The sequence below is a fragment of the Macrotis lagotis genome, chromosome 1, assembly GCF_037893015.1.
Source record: "Macrotis lagotis isolate mMagLag1 chromosome 1, bilby.v1.9.chrom.fasta, whole genome shotgun sequence".
NCBI classification, from domain to species: domain Eukaryota; kingdom Metazoa; phylum Chordata; class Mammalia; order Peramelemorphia; family Peramelidae; genus Macrotis; species Macrotis lagotis.
The window spans coordinates 33,317,457-33,336,033 of record NC_133658.1 but is presented as its reverse complement, the minus strand read 5'-3'; the positions used below and the strand labels follow the sequence as shown (position 1 = coordinate 33,336,033).

The window sequence follows — 18,577 nt, the reverse complement described above, 5'->3', positions numbered from 1 at the left end:
TTCCATAATGTGGCTCCCACCAACCTTTCAAGGTGTCCCTCTTCTTCTCACGAACTTCTCACTCCACTCAAAGTCATTTGTACAGACATATCCTTCAGCATCGTCTTGGCTTAAGTAGAATGGAAACTACTAAAATTGAGAGCCTTTGGAACCACAGCTTCTAGAACAAAGCCTGGTAAGGGGGAGGTGCTTATAAAAGCTTGCTGAAAGATTGTTAGGAGACCTTTCAAACCTTAAACCCCTCAAGCTCCTTCCCCCCATCTCAAAGAATCCCAACTTTCCTCTAAGCACCTTCAGGCACCCCTACTTCCTACATGAGGCATTTCTTGAATCCCTCAATTATCACTCTCTCTGCCTTTTGAAAATACTTGGTACATGATTTATATTTATTCATACTTACTTTCATGTGTTTGGATGGTCTTTGTCCAGTAGAAGATAAATGAATGTAGAGTAGTTTCTTTTTTGTCTCCCCAAGACCTGGGGGCCTGTCTTGCACATAATGGGAGTTTAATAAATGCTGAATTACACCAATCATCTAATTAAATGGCAAGACTCCAAAGAATAACTCCAGAGGACTCATTGGCCAAATCCACTCAGGAGCTTCCTAAAAATACTTTGTAATGCTTCTTTTTAAAAGAAAATTATCATGGGATGGGAGTGAATCAAAAAATCATGGAATCTCAGCATAAGGAGGAACCTTGGAGGTCTACCTAGCCAAAGAAGTACCTGAATTCTGCTTACAATGTAGATGGCAAGTAGTCACCTTTGAAATCAACCTCTGCTTGCAAAAAAAGAAAACAATTAACACCAATATTTATTTATACAGCACTCAGGTTTGCAGAATGTCTTATAAACATTATCTCACTTGAGTCAAAGAGAATAATTAGCAAATGGAATCCCTTCTACAAGCTACTCAATAAGAAACCACTGAGCTTTTGCATGAAGATAGACCATTGATTCCAGAGCACTCATTACCCAACCAAAGCAATCTACTCCACTTCTGGACAGCTGCAATGGCAGATTCCTTACACTGAGTCAAAAATCTGCTTTCCAGCAGTTTCTATTTAATTAGTCCTAGTTCTGCCTCTTAGGGGAAACTCTTTGGCTGAAGACCCCTAGGTAATTATTGGATATTTGGTAATCAGTATAATTACAAAATAAAATACCAAGCCAAGTCTTGGGTCTATAGGCAGAAGTTCAGACCACTTTCACTAGAGACACATTAAAGGGAACAAGTCTAGTGCTTTGCAGGTAGAAGGAACCTGAGTGGCATAAATGGATGCTATTTTCTTAATGGGTCAAGGTTAATCAAGTCACTGTGTCTTGGTTTGGTCTCTGATTTTAAAATGAAAGTATTCACCCCAATCCAATCCAACAAGCATTTATTTAGCACTGGAGTTGCAAATCCCAAAAATACAGTCCCTGCCCTTATGGAGCTTACATTCTACTGCGTACATACATCTGATAAGTATATACACATTAAGGAAGGAGGGAACACATCTAGGGAGAGTAGGAAAGGTTTGGTTTAAGCTTCTCAAGCTTAGCTTTGAATGAATTCTAAATAGAGGTGAGGAGGAACTGCATTCCAGATATGGGGAAGAGGGGTAAGTGCATAAAAGGCAAGGATAATGTGAATTTAGCCTGGAAATGCTAGGTCAAGGAGACTGTATTTTATCCTAGAGGCAATAGGGAGTCACTAAAGATTCATGAGCAGGGGAATGACATACTCAGACCTACTTTTGGAAGGTTATTTTGGCAGCTGTATATAGGATGGTTTGGAGAGGGAGACACTGGAGGTTGGGAGGCCAAAAGTCTGAAGGGAGAAGGAATCAGCTGTGGAAGTGACTATGAGCGGTGGGAATCTACAATTCAGCTATTGATTGGACAGCATGGAAGAATTCACCAATCTAGTTCCCATCCCTCATTTTAGAGTTGAGGAAACTGAGGTTTGGGGTGGGGGGAAGTGACTTTTCTGGATTTGAGCATGTTTTCTGCCTCTAGGTTTAATCCTTTTCCCACCAGACTATCCCAATCTCACTCACCTCCAGGAGTACAGGTCCTGGGCTTATGTGCAGAGTGAAGCAACAAATGGGTCCCAGTACTCTTCATTCATTCTTTGTGAAGAGGAGCAAAAAGTTCACCTTGTTGGGCTTATTAGAAAACAGGCAAGGCAGGAAGGATTTCCCTGGACACCAGGAGCCATCACAAAGGATCTTAGGAGACTTGACCCCAGGGATTAGCAGGTGTGAAGAGTCCTAGCAGAACTGAACAATGCCAAGCCCAATGAAGGAGCTAAGGGAGGAAAAGGGTGGGGAGAGCATAGAAGGCAAAGGAGGATAAATGATGGCTTTTTCCAATAAGGATTAAGGCACTACTACCAATTGCCTCCTCTGCTGCTGAGGGATCCTGGTACCACAGGTTACCGACTGGTTTTAAACATAACTACTCTGTTAGTAATCAAGAGTAAACTGCCTAGACAGAGGTGTCAAACATGGGCGTTGGGCCCAGAATATCCAAGTGCAGGCAGAACAAGATTAAAATGTAATTGGGAAATATTTAACAAAATAAATAAAAATACAATAAAACATAGATATTACATTTTAAAACTAAGTTAATATGTAGCCCTCAGGGATCCTTATGGATGACTTAATCATTCCATTTCTATTTGAGTTTGTCACTCAGGAGCCCTTAGCCGGAGACTTGGGAGTCAGCTCTCAATTGCCCCCCAAGTGGAAATCCACTGCAATGTGACTAATACAAAATCCTTTTATGCAAGTATTCATGAGAGCTGGAAGATAAGAAACAGATAAAATTAAATTACTTTGTTGTAAAATAAGTCCTTCCATTTTATAATGAAATCAATTAAAATTTAATTAGAGGTGGCTAAAATTCTACTCTAAGAATTGTGGCCTGCAGAAACTGAGGCCTCGTCGTTGCAAGGAATCCAGCCTGACACCCGGCATGTGGTGGGAATCAACCAGAGGAACTGATCTCCCTGCTTTAGTTCTCGCCTCTGCAAGCCAGCCTTCACACAACTGCCAAACTGAAAATCCTGAAACGCTGCCCTGAGTAAGAAACTTCAGTGGCTCCCTTTTACCTCTACTCCAGCATAGTCATCCCCTTCAGGATCTGGCTCTTTCTGGAATGATTTCACATGACTTCCCCACATCCATCATGCAGCCCAGTCACTCCCTCATCAGGTGCCACCCCTTGATAGGCCCTTTCTGATCACTCCAGTAGTTTGTGCCAATCCCTTTACTCAGCTGTCAGCTTGCTACTTCATCCCAGCAGAATGTCAACTTTTAAAGGCAGGCGTCACTTTTTTCTTTGAATCCTCAACACCTATCACAGTAGTTGCTTATTTGGTGTTGAATGGAACTGTTTTTCTATTGAGAGGAAGCCTGGAAAGTCCCCAGGCATAATGTGCAAAGATAATAATAGCAAATAAGTATATAGTGCTTCCGATATGTGGCAGGCACTAATCTAAGCGCTTTAGAATGATTTCTTCCTAATTAGACAGAGAAGGGAAGGGGACATCTTCAGGTGGGTATATATTTGGAGGGAAGCACCAATGCTTTAATAACTAACTGGGTGTTACTCTCTCTTTTGCCTAAGAAAGAGAAAAGACATCTAAACACAGGGTGATGAGAAGCAACATTAAGGCAATCCCTTATAGTATTAAGTCTTTTGGGAGAACTATTTCAATAAAGCAAAGACACAGGCATCAAGGATGCAACTTGATAGTGGCTTTGAAGATTCAGTTCCACACATACATTCATGCATACATAGATACCTGTGTGTGTGTGTGTGTGTGTGTGTGTGTGTGTGTGTGTGCGCGCGTGAGCGATTAGCTTGGAAAGATGAGGAAATCTAAAAACATTCCAATAAATTTATACATAGAATAAGCTGCCAACAATTAAGATTAGTAAGAAAGGAATCAAAAGGTACCTAATCACTTCTTTACAAACCTTGCTAAGCAGTATCTATTTTGTTGGCAATTTAAATTCATCAGTTTAAAAAAATCTATGGCCTTTGAACAGTTTCCCTTCTAAATTCAGGCCAAGCACCTATCTTAGGTGAGACCAAGTGACCAACCATTAGGTAGACCTAACTATTAGGGGTAGAGGCAGGGTGCTCCAAGGGGTACCTTAACTCCTCTTCCTATCACCCTTTCTTGTCTTCCCCAATTAAATCTGTAAGGACAAGAAGTGACAGCAAATGTTATACCTTCATATTCAGGACTGCCACTGGGTTATGGGAAGAATGAACTCCTTTAGTCTGTTTACAAATCACTTGTTACTTGAAAGAGAAACCCTTGAAATCAGGTCCCAGAAGACCAATTAGAAAAGAAGTTAAGGACAATTCTGAACTATAATGAAAGTCTTGGGAAAAGATGGCAAATTTTAGGGTAAACATCTATTTTTAAAAAAAGAAGACATCACCACTTAGTTTTAGACTAGGGCTTCTTATATTCAAACATTTCAGATGTGCCTTTTTCTTCTGAGGAATTTAGAGCACATTGATGGAAACAAAGACACAATACTATTATGAATTAAAGAGAGGTAGGCAAATATTCCTTTGCTTTTATCTTGCAACCTCGCCCCAATTCTTGTCTCTTCGCTCATTAGTTACAGCATTTAGTTCTCAAGATTAGTGCAAAGCATTCAGCTGAATGAGCCACAATTGTAATTGAGGAGAGGTAATTAAGTGGTTTGGCTGAACAGGCTCCCAGGTAGGCTTCAGAAAAGGAAAAGTGAAAGTCAAAGAGCTTAAAAGGAAAAGCCTTTGGATTATCTTCAGAATAGACAACCCGCCTAAATGAAAACTTGGCAGGCTCGTGCGAAAATTGACTCTAATTCTGATCCTCTCTAAAACTTGAAAAAAAATTTCCTGCTTACAGAAGTTCTCATTAGTGCAGATGATTAGACCACTGTTAGACACCTCCTTCAAGTAATTTACTACGAAAGACACTACATAAAGGAGAAATGACAAATGCCTTTGGAATTTTTAGGAAACTTTTGTATCCATGATGTTTACTAAATTTCCAAATTATACTAGCCAACACAAACCAGAGATCAACTTTCCCCCCTCCAATTACATTTCCTCCACTTTCCTTTCTTTCCAACTTTTTCTTGCTCTTTTCCTGAACTTCCCAACAGAACTATCCCTAGGTTGTGTCCCTGTTAGCATGCTATTCTATAAAGCCCTAAGATCAAATCTTGTTTCCATCAGGAGCTTCTCAAAGATCCCCATCCCCTTCTATGAGTCAATTCTGTCTCACCAACACAGGCAATGAATGACTTCAACAGACTGGGTAGCTCTGGAGGATCCCTATTAGTCTTTCCTAGGAATAAGGAGAACATTTCAATCACAAGGATGCTTTCTGGGGAAGGGGGAGAAGAGGGGAGGATTGAAGTTTTATATATTGAAGTTAGTTGGGACCTTACAAGGTTATCTAGTCTAGTCTCTTCATTGAACAGTTTAGCAATCTGAAGATGGTGGAGATGATCTGCCCAAGGTCACAAGGCAGAAGAACTAACTTTCAAACACGGACTCTTTGACTCCAAATCCATAAAGTACAAGTCAACTGTGCTTAAGGATTTGCCTCAATTATTTCTTCCATTTCAGTTTAAGATTTGGTAAAAAATACTTAAAGAAGAACAAACCCCCCACTAAAAAATTCAAGAGCTTTAAAAAAAAATTACTCCTTTAGTAATAAAAAAAAAAAAAATCACAGGTCTAATTCTGCAGTTTCTTTAAATCAATTCAATGCAACAAAAATACAATTTGGGATTTTACAGTTACCATCCAATTTCTATTTCATGTTCATATTCACATATTCAAAGTTCCCTTTGCTATTTTCTTAAAAATGAAATCCCCTGGTACTTTTTTAGACACATTAAGAGTAGGGTGACATCTCTGGAATATTACTCCTATAATTACCCTAAATTTTACTATTAGCCTTTGGAGATCCCTGAACTCACTGTGTGTACAATGGTACAGATTACAAAGGAGAAACAGTATAGGGTTCACCCTGGACAATCAATCGCCTTTCCCACCTCAGTTTCCCTGGGAAACAATTGGCAGTACTTTCTTCTAATGCAAATGGAACAAGACACACCTTTAGGATGTCCTAACAGAAAGCAAATGAAAAAAATGCCAGAAAGTATTTCAAGATCCTAGCTAAGCCAGTCATCTCCCAAACCAAGTCAGGACTAGACCGGAGTGATATGATGGCTAAAGCAAATGCTATGTCTACCAATTTGCATGTTTTTTTCCCCCCTCCCATCAGTCTTTGCAGCGTATTTTCCATTAATGGGGTGAGAGAACTGAAATAGTGTGATGATACTAATTTAAAAAAAAAAAACAAAGCAAAAAGAAATGAGGACACAGGAGTTAGAAGAGCTTAAGTTATGAAAGAAAAGCTATGTTTTCTACATATGTACGCCTAAACCTGGACACACATGCAAACACACATACTGAGTTCTATCTTAAACATAATCCATTTATCCTGGATAGACAGGAGATGAAAATTTGTAAATATAAGGAATGTCAAGTTACCTTTGGATATTCTAAATTATTATTGAGACTGTCCTTAACAGACTTAAACATTGGCCTCCAATGTTCCAAAAGAACAAAAAAAAAATGGCTTTCCCATTTTCCAAGAAATTCTGAGGAAAAGGAGTGAGCATTAATACTTTTTACTTTGCAGACAGGAAGAAATTGATTCATACAAGACTAACATTGCTCTGTTAGGATGAAGGGGGAAAAATACCTGGACTGGAGAGTCCCAATTTGATATTCTAAAGTAGAGCAGTTAGGATAGCTCATCAACACCAAAGAAATTCAACTGAACAACAGTCTTGAAAATGCTTTATTGAACTGTGTGTCTTATTGTAATGTGCAGAAGATGTGTTTGAAAAGACTACAGTTTGAAAATTGTTTTTGAAAATCCTCAACAATCAATAAAAAAAATCCCTACTGGGGCCTGGTGTTAAAGTTTTCCCTTAAAACATTTTTCTTTGCAGAGACTAAGGAAAACAAACCTATCATTATGTGGAAATCATTGGAATCTGAAGTTTCTTTAGGAAAATGAAAATGAAACGAACTTTTTTTTTGACATATGGGATGACTTTTTTTCTTTTTGGTTACTTTAGATTAACATACACGTCACAGTTCTCTTAAGAACACCAGTGGTATTCAAGTCTGTAATTTAATTCTAAAATGTTTGAATCATTACAGAAATGGAAGGACACAGAGAGAGAAGGCAAGTAAAGGATGACAAGAGAAGGAGAGAAAGGGAGAGAGAAAAGTGCACTGGAAAAGACATGATTATGGATAAGCCTTGTTGTAAATTTCTCAGAAGCTCTGCGAACTGTTTTAATGTCCTAAATTTACATTCCAAAAAAATTCCCTCCCCATCCTTGCCAACCCCACCTCCCCAATCCCACCTGCTGTCCCTGACTCAGGTATATGATGAAAGTCTATGCACAAGAAAAAAAAAAAAACAAACCGCTGTACATTTTTCTCCTTTTTTTTTAAACATAGAGGATTAATAATATAGGCATGTAGGTGGCATGATTCAATAAAAAGGCTTTTACTTTTTATGCCAGAAAACCCCAATAAATAAAAGGTGCTAAAGTTAGCATTAAAACTCAGTTGTAATATATTGACAAAGTCTGGGAAGTCACATCCTCAAGCTCCCCTGGGACTGACAAGTCTTAGCAAACTAGAAGCAAATACATAAATAACTCAAAATATGATTGAGAAGGTGAGGTTTTGAAAAAACTAAGACAACATAATCCAGGTTAACTTTGTTGAACAGTGAATAAATGAATTCATCTACACCTGAATAAAACATGTTTAACAATCGAAAATTTGGAAACAACCACAAAAAAGTAAAAACTTTCAACAAATATGAACAGGCTTTGATTCGGAGGGCACGCAGACGCCCCTGCAGCAGATTTTGACAGTAGCTTTACTGTGGTGTCTTCTCAGATGCGATAGAGGCCAGACTTCACGTGAGCAGGCAGTCAAGCCGGCCGGTCCCTCAGGGCCAGGGGCTCCACTGCCCCATGTGGGCCGGGCAGCTCCAGCGCCAGGCTGGCGTCACGTGCTCGAGGCACAGAAAGGAAGGGGGTAATTCAGTCAGCTGTTAGGACATTATTCAAAAGCTACTTCATGGCTACAAACGGCTAGCACACACTCACTCTTGGGGCGTGTAACCTTTGAATAATGCTGGGGAAAGCTTTGGGTCTCATATAGTTTGACTCCTTGTATTTAAGTTTTTAAATGACAAGGTCACTAAAACTCATGCACGCTGCAAAAAACCTCATGCAGTAGTTAAGGTAAACCATCCAAGCAGTTTTTATTCATTAATATTCATAAATACACACAGCAGCTTCATTAGAGATTTCAATTTTCCTCTTCAGTTTGAATGTGGAGTATTAGGAGCCTTTTGCATGTCACGGTACAGGAAGCAGGATCACCCCTGCACTGCTACCTACATTTACCTGCTAGAAGTAAAAATTAGTTAAGTGGAAATGATTATCATATATATTTTTTTCTCTCTTCCTTTTGAATGTACACAATGTAACAAGAGTGACAGACCTGAAATTACAATCACCAAAACAAACCCAGGATAGTTGTTGTCCACTTTCATTGGCAAATACAGCACAGAGGACACTGTCTGCGGATTGGGGCGTCATCAAAGAGGAGGTGGTGGAGGCTCATTCCCTTTATTACTCTCTTTTAAATTTAGGTTTTCTAAAGCAACATCTAAAGGCATAATATCTACACAGCCCATAGCACCAAAATCGGCAATTTCCCCCCGTTCATCCTCATCTGAGGAGGAACTTTCTTCGCGCATCAAAGTGGACAGGAGGAGCTCTTGGACAAACAGGCTACGGTCTGCCCGCTCACTTTCCATTGACTGACGCTCTGTTTCGGACATCTTGGGATCATTTAACCTGCAGGACAGCAAAAGAAAACAGAATCAATCAAAGTCAGCCGACAACAGGGTCTGCACAAAGGCCCTGAGTGGGGCCTCTCTGCTGCAGGCCGACCACGTCTCAGCCGCTCAGGGGTGTTTCTCAAAAGCGACAAGTCTTTGCCCAACAGGTTCTCATCGTGAATGGAGGGCTCTTTTCTTCTGTGCTATGCCAAGGGACAGCTTGGTTTAAAACCTCGGGGGCCGACACTTTACCCGTTTCCAGTCGTCAGGAGCTCTGGGGCCTCACGGCCAGCCTGAGACCAAGCGGCTCCAGCAGGTCCTCCTGAGGGCAGAGGCCGGCCACGGGTCAATTCAACCACAGCCACTTTTAGAGACCAACCCCCTCCAACCGGGTCCTTGAGAGCACTTGCTGTGTCCGTGGAGAGGGCCACACTCTGGGAAAAACCTCGAAACGGAAACACTCCTTGGGCTCAATTTTTTCACTGTTAAATAGCAAGTACAAATTAACCTACTTCCCTCCTACACTGAGAAAGAAGTATATGTGATTCCCTAAGAAATGAGGTCAAGAAAAAGTAAACATGTTTTTATAGAAAGTGAGATTTGCAGGGACAGCACTTGAAATGCATCACTGGTAACTGAAAGGCTAGCAAAAAAATATCCTCCATATTATGGTATTTAAATGTAATTAACTATCTGGAAAATGGGCTTTGCTGAGCCATCTATCTCCCAGACCCCTGGTTCTACCCATTTCTTTTCTTTGTCACTAAAAAAACCAAGTTGAAATAGTAGAGGAGAGGAGGGCAAGACAAGGCACTGCATCTCTTAGGTTTCTTGCTCAGCACAAAGAGGCAGGGATCTGAATTCAATTTGGGCTCCAAAGAAACACAGGGAAAGTTTAGGGAGTACAAGGAGGAAGTGGCAAGGCAGAGACTTTTCCATCCACTAACCCCAGTGTACCCCCAGAAGAACAAAGAGCAGTTTTTGCTTCTTTTAGCAACCAAAAGAAAGTTGTTTTCTAGTGGCCTCTGGACCCAAGGAGGTCGGGGCAGTCAGACACTGGGCTCAAGGAGACAGATCAATGTTGGGCAGGCAAATGACCTCTGGGATGACTTGGTCAGAAGACAAGCAAGTGAGCTAAGAGAAGGCTCTGAAGAATGGACTTCAGGAAGCAGAAAATTTCTGGAGAGAATTTGCTTGTGATAAGAATGCAGACAGAAGTGATGAACTGCTATGATGGCAAGATGGTGTCTGCTGAGCGGAGCTCTATTTTGGTTTTTTTTAGTTTTTTTGTAAGGCAAATGGGGTTAAGTGGCTTGCCCAAGGCCACACAGCCAGGTAATTATTAAGTGTCTGAGCCCGGATTTGAACCCAAGTACTCCTGACTCCAGGGCCAGTGCTTTATCCACTGTGTCATCTAGCTGCCTGGGAGCTCTACATTTTCACTGAAAAACCAAAGTGTCCAAAGCCTGAATAATGCTGAGATCTTTAGTCCAAAGAAAAAGATTTTTTCCTGTGCCTCGTGGGACAGGAGTGAAATGGTGAGTAGGTAATTACTAAGGTAATCAGGGAGGCTGACCTTTCTTTAGAAAATTTTTCAAGGTTTGCTGAATTGATAGACAAAGCTGGGACCTGGAAAGGTCACTTCCAGGAACAGAACCAGGATAGGGCTTGGCATCCTCTAGAGCCTGGCTACATATGGAACATGGGGGGAACTGCCTCACTCCCTGGCAAGGTCAGTGAATGCCCTGCCCCTTTGAAGGCCAGACCACAGCAGACATATGACCCACCAAACAGTCAGTCTATTCTGATAACTGAAGACATGCTTGCCCTAGCAGCATTGGCTCTGAACAAGGCAAATGAGAAGACTGGTAATGCCTGCTGGTATCTGTCTGACTAAAAGGCCAGGTTCTCTCTTGAAGCCTGAGGGCTCTGAATTCCCAATGCAGCTCTGGGTAATCTCTGGTATATCATCTCTCCTAGATGATGGCATAAGCCTGTGGTCAACCACACACCAAAGGTGATTAATAATGAGCCCAATTAAAAAACTTTTTGAGTAGTGGCAATCACAGTAGGTGTATTGTTTAAGGCACACTGGATCTTAAGTATGCATGTTAGGTTCCTTGGGCAAAGTAATTTCATTTCTCAGAGGTCACCAAAGCTGCTGATGGGTCACAGTGTGAAGTCAAGGGCCTTGGGGCAGAAGCTCCATCTTTAGAATAGAGTATCCTAGGTGCACCCACACCTGAGACAGGGCCCCAGAGATGCAAGGAGCTCCGCTTCAGGAGGTAACAGGACTACTATCTGAAGAATGCAGGTGTGGATAGTGATGGCTGTCATCTGGGCCCCTCCATAAACAAGAGGGTTTACCTGAGAAAAGAAATCTAAGTAGGAGTTCAGGTTGAGCAAATGAATCTATGTCTACTGCTTCCCTTTAGAAGGGAAGAGAACAATATACCTGTTCCTGACTTTGGGAACATGACTTACTATTTTAAAACTCAGCACAGAGCTGCTCTTACTTTCCCTATTCCTAATTCACTTTTCCAATTTATATTCAACCTTTTTCCATTCTCTATGAGGCTGTTTTCTTAGGTTTAAGTTCTGTTAAAAAAAAATCCATTGCTCATCATTTCAATTTTTCCTTTTCTTGTATTCTTCTGAAAATCATCTATGTCCTTGGGTCCAGAAATTAGGTGATCCTCTAGCAGCCATGCAAAGCAGGCTTCAGCTGCAAATAAGATGGGTTGGGTTCTCTGCCATCCTCTGAACTTATTGACATTGGGGTCTGTTAATGAACCATGAGGTCAATGTTAGGCAGCACCTAAATGCTAAGTTTGTTTTAGAGCAGGGCAGGTCGATAATATTCATGTTAGACTCTCAGCAAAAGAGAAAGCAATGTGAATTATGTTTACAGTTCTGTCCAATATTACCTGTATATGTACAATCAAGATAAGTAAGTTATTTGGACAATAAGGAAAATTACATCTAGAACAGATAAAGCAAAACAGAAAAATGTTTTCCAAATACTCAGCCAAGTCCTACTTTAAGTAGGCAGCATGGGACAGTCAAAGGACTCTGGGTTGGAAAAGCAGTTCTTGACTTGGGAGATCTGCAATCTCTACTCCAAGTCTTATCTCTAAAATGGGATCCTAACACCTGAGTGATCTACTTGGGTATTTGGAGGAATCAATATGATCATGATCATAAAGACAATAGCAACAGAGTCTGGAAGGGGCTTTGGAACCTCGGGGCATGTCACTGTTAAACCAAGCCATTCAGGAAAGAGTGAATCTTCACTTCAATGTCCAAGATGATTGGGGGGTGGGGTGCAGCTAGGTGACCCAGTGGATAGAGGACTGGTTCCAGAGTCAGGAAGACCTGAGTTCAAATTCAGTCTCAGACACTTAATAATTACCTAGCTGTGTGATCTTGGGCAAGTCACTTAGCCTATTGCCTTGTAAAAACAGACAAAACAAAACAAAACAAAAAAATAAGATGATTGAGGGAAATGGTAAACCTGTAAATTAGCTCGAGGAGCCATGAGTTTCACACCCTACCCAAATGTAAGGCTCTGAAGTTCCGATGTGGAGGGAAAGGCAAAGTTAATTTAAGAATATTGAAATATTTGATCTCCAAATAAACTCAAAAGTAGAATGGCAAAGAATTAGCTACCTTGTAAGAAGAAATTGGGAGTTCTGAATAGTTTGCTGACTGTTTTCTGTATTTGTTGTGTTGGTTGTTGCTGTTGATTGTGTAATTGTAGTGGTGACGCTGCTTGCATTTGTGCGCCTGGTTGCATTACGGGCTGTCTCCAGCTGTTGCCGCGCTGCCTGTGCGTGCTGTCGTTCTAGCTGCAGCTGCATCTGCAGCTGTTGTAACTGAGAAGCTGAGGGGCCAGAAGAATTGAGCTGTCCTCCCGCAGAACGTCTCACTCCTGATAACTGAGATAAAAGCTCTGCCAACAGAAATGGAGAAAGGTTGTAATCCGGTCCCCTTAAATGGGTACAAAATAAACACACCATAAGACTGAGAGAATCCTCTCCTTAAACCAAGCATCAAATCCAAGATGCTGAGATAAAAGGTTCCCAGGTAATTCGGAGCCAACTAGCTACTATTTTAGTGACTCATCATTTTGATTATTCATGGCAAACATTAAATCCAATGGAGGCTTCCTCTCATTACTCAGCACTTCTGGGCTCTCTCCCCATAATACTAAGGTACCCAGATCCATGGGATGTGAATTTAATATTAGCCAAAATTAAATTTCTAAGAAGGATGGTTTAGAAAGGTACTTCTCAGTCTGTGGATCACAGACCTACAGGGGAAAGACAGGAAATAAGTTCCTTCAAGAGGTCCTCCAAACCACAAGCTCACCAATCATTTTCACATTGTTTTTCAGCTTAAACAGAATCTCCAGCACGACTTAAATATTTTCAAGAAGCAAACAAACTTTCTGTTGACTGTCTCATGCCAAAGCAATGCAAAAAATGCATTTTTTTTTCAAATGTATATAGGGATACTTTTGCTATCAACAAAAATAATTCAGTTAAGAACATATTTGAATTCACAATAAATGGAAATACTTTTTTTTAATTTTTGTTTTTGCAAGGCAGTGGGGTTAAGTGACTTGCCCAAGGTCATACAGCTAGGTACTTATGAAGTGTCTGAGGTCAGATTTGAACTTAGGTTCTTCTGACTCTATGGTTGGGGCTCTATCCACTGCATCACCTAGATGCCCCATAAATATAACTAAAATTAAGCAGAGGTCCCAAAAAAACCTCTATCTATTGATGTTAAAAAACCTTTTTTAAGTTGGAAAAAGTTGCAAATCCCTGAATGAAAGGTTACTTTGCTAAAGCAACAGACCCATCAAAAATGTTTTTGTGATTCTCCTCTACTTTGGTCTGTGTATGTTACTGATTTTCTCCAGCAGAAAAACAAGCCAGTTGAACACATAAAAATAATGTTATACTTTTTAAGTTTTATTTTTTCAAAGAAACAATTTTATACTTAAATAAACCAACCAAAACGTTCTACTTTTAAAAACTGAATTGCTATCTTTTGTCTTTAGATCACTTACATTCCAAGCTAGTATTCACCCAGGATATAATAGGCACTTAATGAATGCCTGCTGACTTGGCTTTAATTTCTGAATATTTCTGGTTTCTCCTTTCTACCTAGTGAATCATCCCTTGCAATGAAGAATAAAAAAGGAGGGGGAAAAAACCAAGTCCAGTTCAATATAACTAACCATTATATCAAAGGAGTCTGAGAGGGCAAACACTGAGAAGTTCAGCCTTGAAAGCCTAGGGCCCAGCCCTGCTGGGAGACCCGTTGGCCACGGTCAAGTCATTTCTCACAGCCATCCTGAGTTTCTCGGCTTCTATAGTCGAGCCTGGCTAGGTTCTGTGGTGACACTCAAACGTGTGCTCAGGCAAGGGGCACTCATGTGGCTTATCCACAACAAAGTGGCTAATGGAAAGAGGAGAGACTGCCTGTCCTGTGAGGACAAATTGGAGAAATTCAGACTGTTTAAACCCAGACAAGAGAAAACAGAATGAGCCACAATTCTGCTCAGCTCTCAGCCAGCTCAGACAAATCATGGCTTGAATCATTGTCTGATTAACTCTTTAAACTTCAAAGTGATAGAGAAAATGCTACCATTTCAGATTAACCCTGAAAGTGTGTTTTGTGGACCTTTGTCAGCCTATCACTGATTGTTCTGTTCAATTATCTGAAGGGGTCTCATATGGAAGAGGATAAACATTAATCTGGTTAGAAACAGAAGTGGGACCAAAGGGAAAACAAATTTTGGCTCAACATAAGAGACTTTTCTAACAACCAAAAGGGCTCAAAACTAAAATGAGCTGTATGGAGGGAGTGACCTCACCCACTGATGTTGGAGAGGAGATTCTGATAAGAGAAGTAATTGCAAGGGACTATAGAGAGAGCACTGAGTCTGACACTTTCATAAGAAAAGGTCAGGCAACTGAGAAGGAGATACGAAGTGACCTGTCCAAGGTACACATGTAATAAAGGGTCAACCTGGACTTCGAGCCTCAGGAGGCTGACTTCCCAGCCGGAGCTCTTTCCCCTTTGGCCAGGGCCTGCGCCCAACTCCTGCTTCAGTGTCTTCGCCATTTTGGTCAAGTCCCACTGACTACCTTCCAAGTCCAGATTGAGCTGGCTGGACTCACTTATGCTTGACCTTTTCAGCTCTGCCAGATCCCAAACATCCATCCAAGTGCCTTAAATTCCTAGGTAGGATCATCTTGTTGGGACAGAGAAGATTCCTCCTGTTCCCTCCCGGAGCCCCCCACATAGACCGGTGACTTCTTATTCTCTCATTGCCCACTGCCCAACTTGTCTTGCCCATTTCTTCCTGGCTCACCTTCACTCTGATGCCCATATGGGTTTGTCCCATCTGTCACTGGTCTTGGTATCTGGGCACACGTGGTACTCCAAGCTCCATGGAGCAACCAGCAAGGCGGACGACCACAGAATCCCAGAATCCCCTTGTACCCCTCAGACCCTCAAACCCAGAGGAAGTGGGACTCCCCTAACTGTAACAGAGTTCTGAAGGCAGGGGAGGGAATTTAACCCCATTGCAGAATTTTAACTGACATAAAGGTAAAAAGAAGAACATCAGCATCAGCTAATCCAACTCTTTTTTAATTTTTAGAAGTACAGGAAGACAGATATTTGTCAAATTTGTTGCTTCCCCAAGGCAAAAGAACCCATACTGTGAGAACAAGATAAAGAGAAGGGCTGGACAAGTTTTCTGTTCCTTCCCAGGGGTCCCTGGGCTCGGCACCCTTCGTTTCCTCTTGGTTGCTTACTCTCATCTCCCTTCATCGTGCCTAATACAGAACCAGTCCTGTGGCAATGACTAACAAGGTTCCAACTAAACTATGGATATCAAGAGCTTTGTAGACCTTAAAGTGCCAAATGTCAGTTCTGATTTTCAGACGCCTTCTTTTGCTGGGTTAGCTCACCTTTCCCTCTTTCTTGCTACTATATGCAAGAGGTAATCATCTATTTTTCACTTAAGTAGAATAATGAAGGAGTGTGTATTTGTTATTCACTGGGAAGACAGGTGATGTCGAAGACAAGTCATTTAACCTCTGTCCCTCTTAGGTTCCACACCTGTATCCCAGGCCTAGGTAATTCAACCTGGAGGTTCCACTGTTGTTCTAAATCAAATGGGTCCAAAATGGAACTCTCCCTCTCCCAATGTACTCTTCGTTTACCGCACGGCAACCTGGGAGTCATCCCCGCCTCCTCTCTCTCCCTCTCTCACCTGCTCTGTGCCTTCTCTCCTACTGACATGAATTCTGTCTCTTGAATCTCTTCTGCATTCAGTTCCTCATGGCCACAGTGGTCCTGGTCGCCCACACCCCATGGCTGAACAAGTTGAATCTCCTCCTAATTATTCTCCTGGTCAGTCCTTTTTCTTTTCTTCAATTCATCAATCCAAAAGTCACCAAATAACTTTCCTGAAGGCAGATCCCAGGATGTCCTTGCCCTGTTCAATAATCCTCAGTGACTCCTGCTGCTGTGAGGACCAAGTTCCAGCTCCTTGGTCTGTCCTCCAAGGTCTTTCACAACGTGGCTCCTCTGTACCCCACTGGTGCTTTTCTTCACATGACTCATAGACTTTCCATTCTGACCAATGGGGCCATGACTGCTCTGACATTTCATGTGCCACCTCCAGGCCCCATGTCCTCCCCTAACCCTCTCCTCTCCCCTTTAGCCCTGTCTCTTCTAGCTCCCCCTCAGGAGCCTTCATTTTCCTTGAAGTCCCCGTTTAGAGGTCCCCCTGCTGCAAGTCATGAATGCTCTCCTTCCTTATCAACTTACAGAAGCGGGGAAGAGATGTCCAGTTCGTTGCAGCAAGCCTTCCCTCTTACTTACTACTGATGCAATAGGACAGTCCAGTATTAAAGAAAAATTTTTTGCAGTCATTACAAATTGTACCTTGGAGTTCAAAGTAGAATTACAGGTTAATGGTTTCTGGAATGGTGGGTAAGGAGAGTTACTTATGAATTTTGTGTCTCAATATTTTTTCACTTATATTTTCACAAACTTTTGGAAAACAGATCGTCGAGTATCTGGCCTTTCTATTCTTGTTTTCACAAGATCCTCCTGTGATCTTACACAAAGACAAATATGATCTTGTTTGACTTTTACACAAAAGATTTTCTTAGTTCTTTTTTTCTTTAGGGCATTAAAATATATAAGGAAAAATGTCATCAAAAGAGGTACTTATTTCTTCAATTATTTACTTAGTGCTTAAGGAAAAAAACAAAAAACTCTAGTAAAGCAAAATGATTCATGTTACATACTACTACCTTTTAGTATTTTAAAGCTCAAATGAAAACTTACAAAAAAAGCTGTTTGATGGTCAGGGAACAAAAACATACATATCAGAACCAAAATTTCAAAAGGAAAAAGACAAAGTAATTTTCCTTATGAGGCAAATGCAAAAAGGTCTTACCAGCGATAGGATCCATGGCTTCCCTATTGCTTGGAGAATATGAGCTCTGCGAAGAAGAAAGCCCACCGGTAGAACTGCTAGTAAAGTGCATGTTTGATCTACGGGCCCGAGGCCCTCCTAATCCCCGGCCAGGGTGAAACATTCTACGGACATGTCGAACACCACTCGATTCATCGTAACCCGCAAGTTAAGAAAAGAAGTCAAATGGCTTGGAAAAACCAACACCTTCGCTAGGTGGGCAAATTGATATTTCTAAAATGACTTTTGGTACTTTACTGAAATGTCCCATTTTTTGGTACAACTCAAATGGAGAACAGGCCAGGCTGGCAGGTGAATCCAGGACTCCCTCCCTCCTGGCTACCTGGGCAGACTTCTAGCAGCTGCCAAGAGTCGGGCTGGCCAGCAGATACTTGCCATCTCTTGCCTCTACTGCTCCCAGACAATGGTACCAAAAATAAATTGGATTATAACATCAGGCTACGTGGATAGATACAAGTGAGAAATAGCTAAGAGGAGGGCTCTACTTATTGAAAGCAGGTTTAAAGTTCCTTAGTCTGTTTTCTAATTTTTTAGTTTGGATGTGTGGGAACATTTTGTCCTTGGTTTACCCTGAGGGTATTACTGGTGAGAAAGCCTGCAGAAGAAGTTGGTCTTAAAACTTTGTGAATTTTGGCAGACCTCTAGACTTCTATCAATTGAGAAATTTGGGCTAGATCACCTCTAAAGTCCCTTCTCATGCTAAAATCCTATTATCTTTTTTGTATTATGGACCTCTTTAACAGACCAGGAAAACCCACAAACCCTTTTCAGCATAATGTTTTAAAATATATTAAATAAAATAACTAATATTAAGGAAACCAATTATGTTGAAATACAATTAGGTTAAGAACTCTTGTCCTAGGCAATGCTGGTTAAATGTAGTTGTTCTATAATTAAGATCACAACTTTACCTTCTCTCATCAACTTGCATTCACATTTCTAACTTAGTACTAAGTTTACAGAATACAATCTCACTATCATATGAATTTGTGCTAAGAGATTTTAAAGAGAACTTAAAAGCTTACAAATTCATCCTTATTCTCTAGTTACATGTCTGTGAACATAAAACTAGCATCCAATTTTCTAAGTTA

At 41.0% G+C, this 18,577-nt stretch overlaps 1 protein-coding gene across 3 annotated transcripts in view; it reads right to left on the bottom strand.

The window, feature by feature from the left end:
- Nucleotides 1-8,343: 8,343 nt before the first annotated feature.
- Nucleotides 8,344-18,577, bottom strand: part of KCMF1 (potassium channel modulatory factor 1) — a 111,969-nt gene continuing 101,735 nt past the window's right edge. For all 3 annotated transcript variants that reach the window (XM_074196222.1, XM_074196240.1, XM_074196231.1), the window contains exons 5-7: nt 17,448-17,622; nt 12,623-12,905; nt 8,344-8,969 (exon numbers count right to left, since the gene is read on the bottom strand). In XM_074196222.1, coding sequence (XP_074052323.1) covers nt 8,708-8,969; nt 12,623-12,905; nt 17,448-17,622 — 720 coding nt within the window. In that variant the 3' untranslated portion in view covers nt 8,344-8,707. The remainder of the gene's footprint in view (nt 8,970-12,622; nt 12,906-17,447; nt 17,623-18,577) is intronic.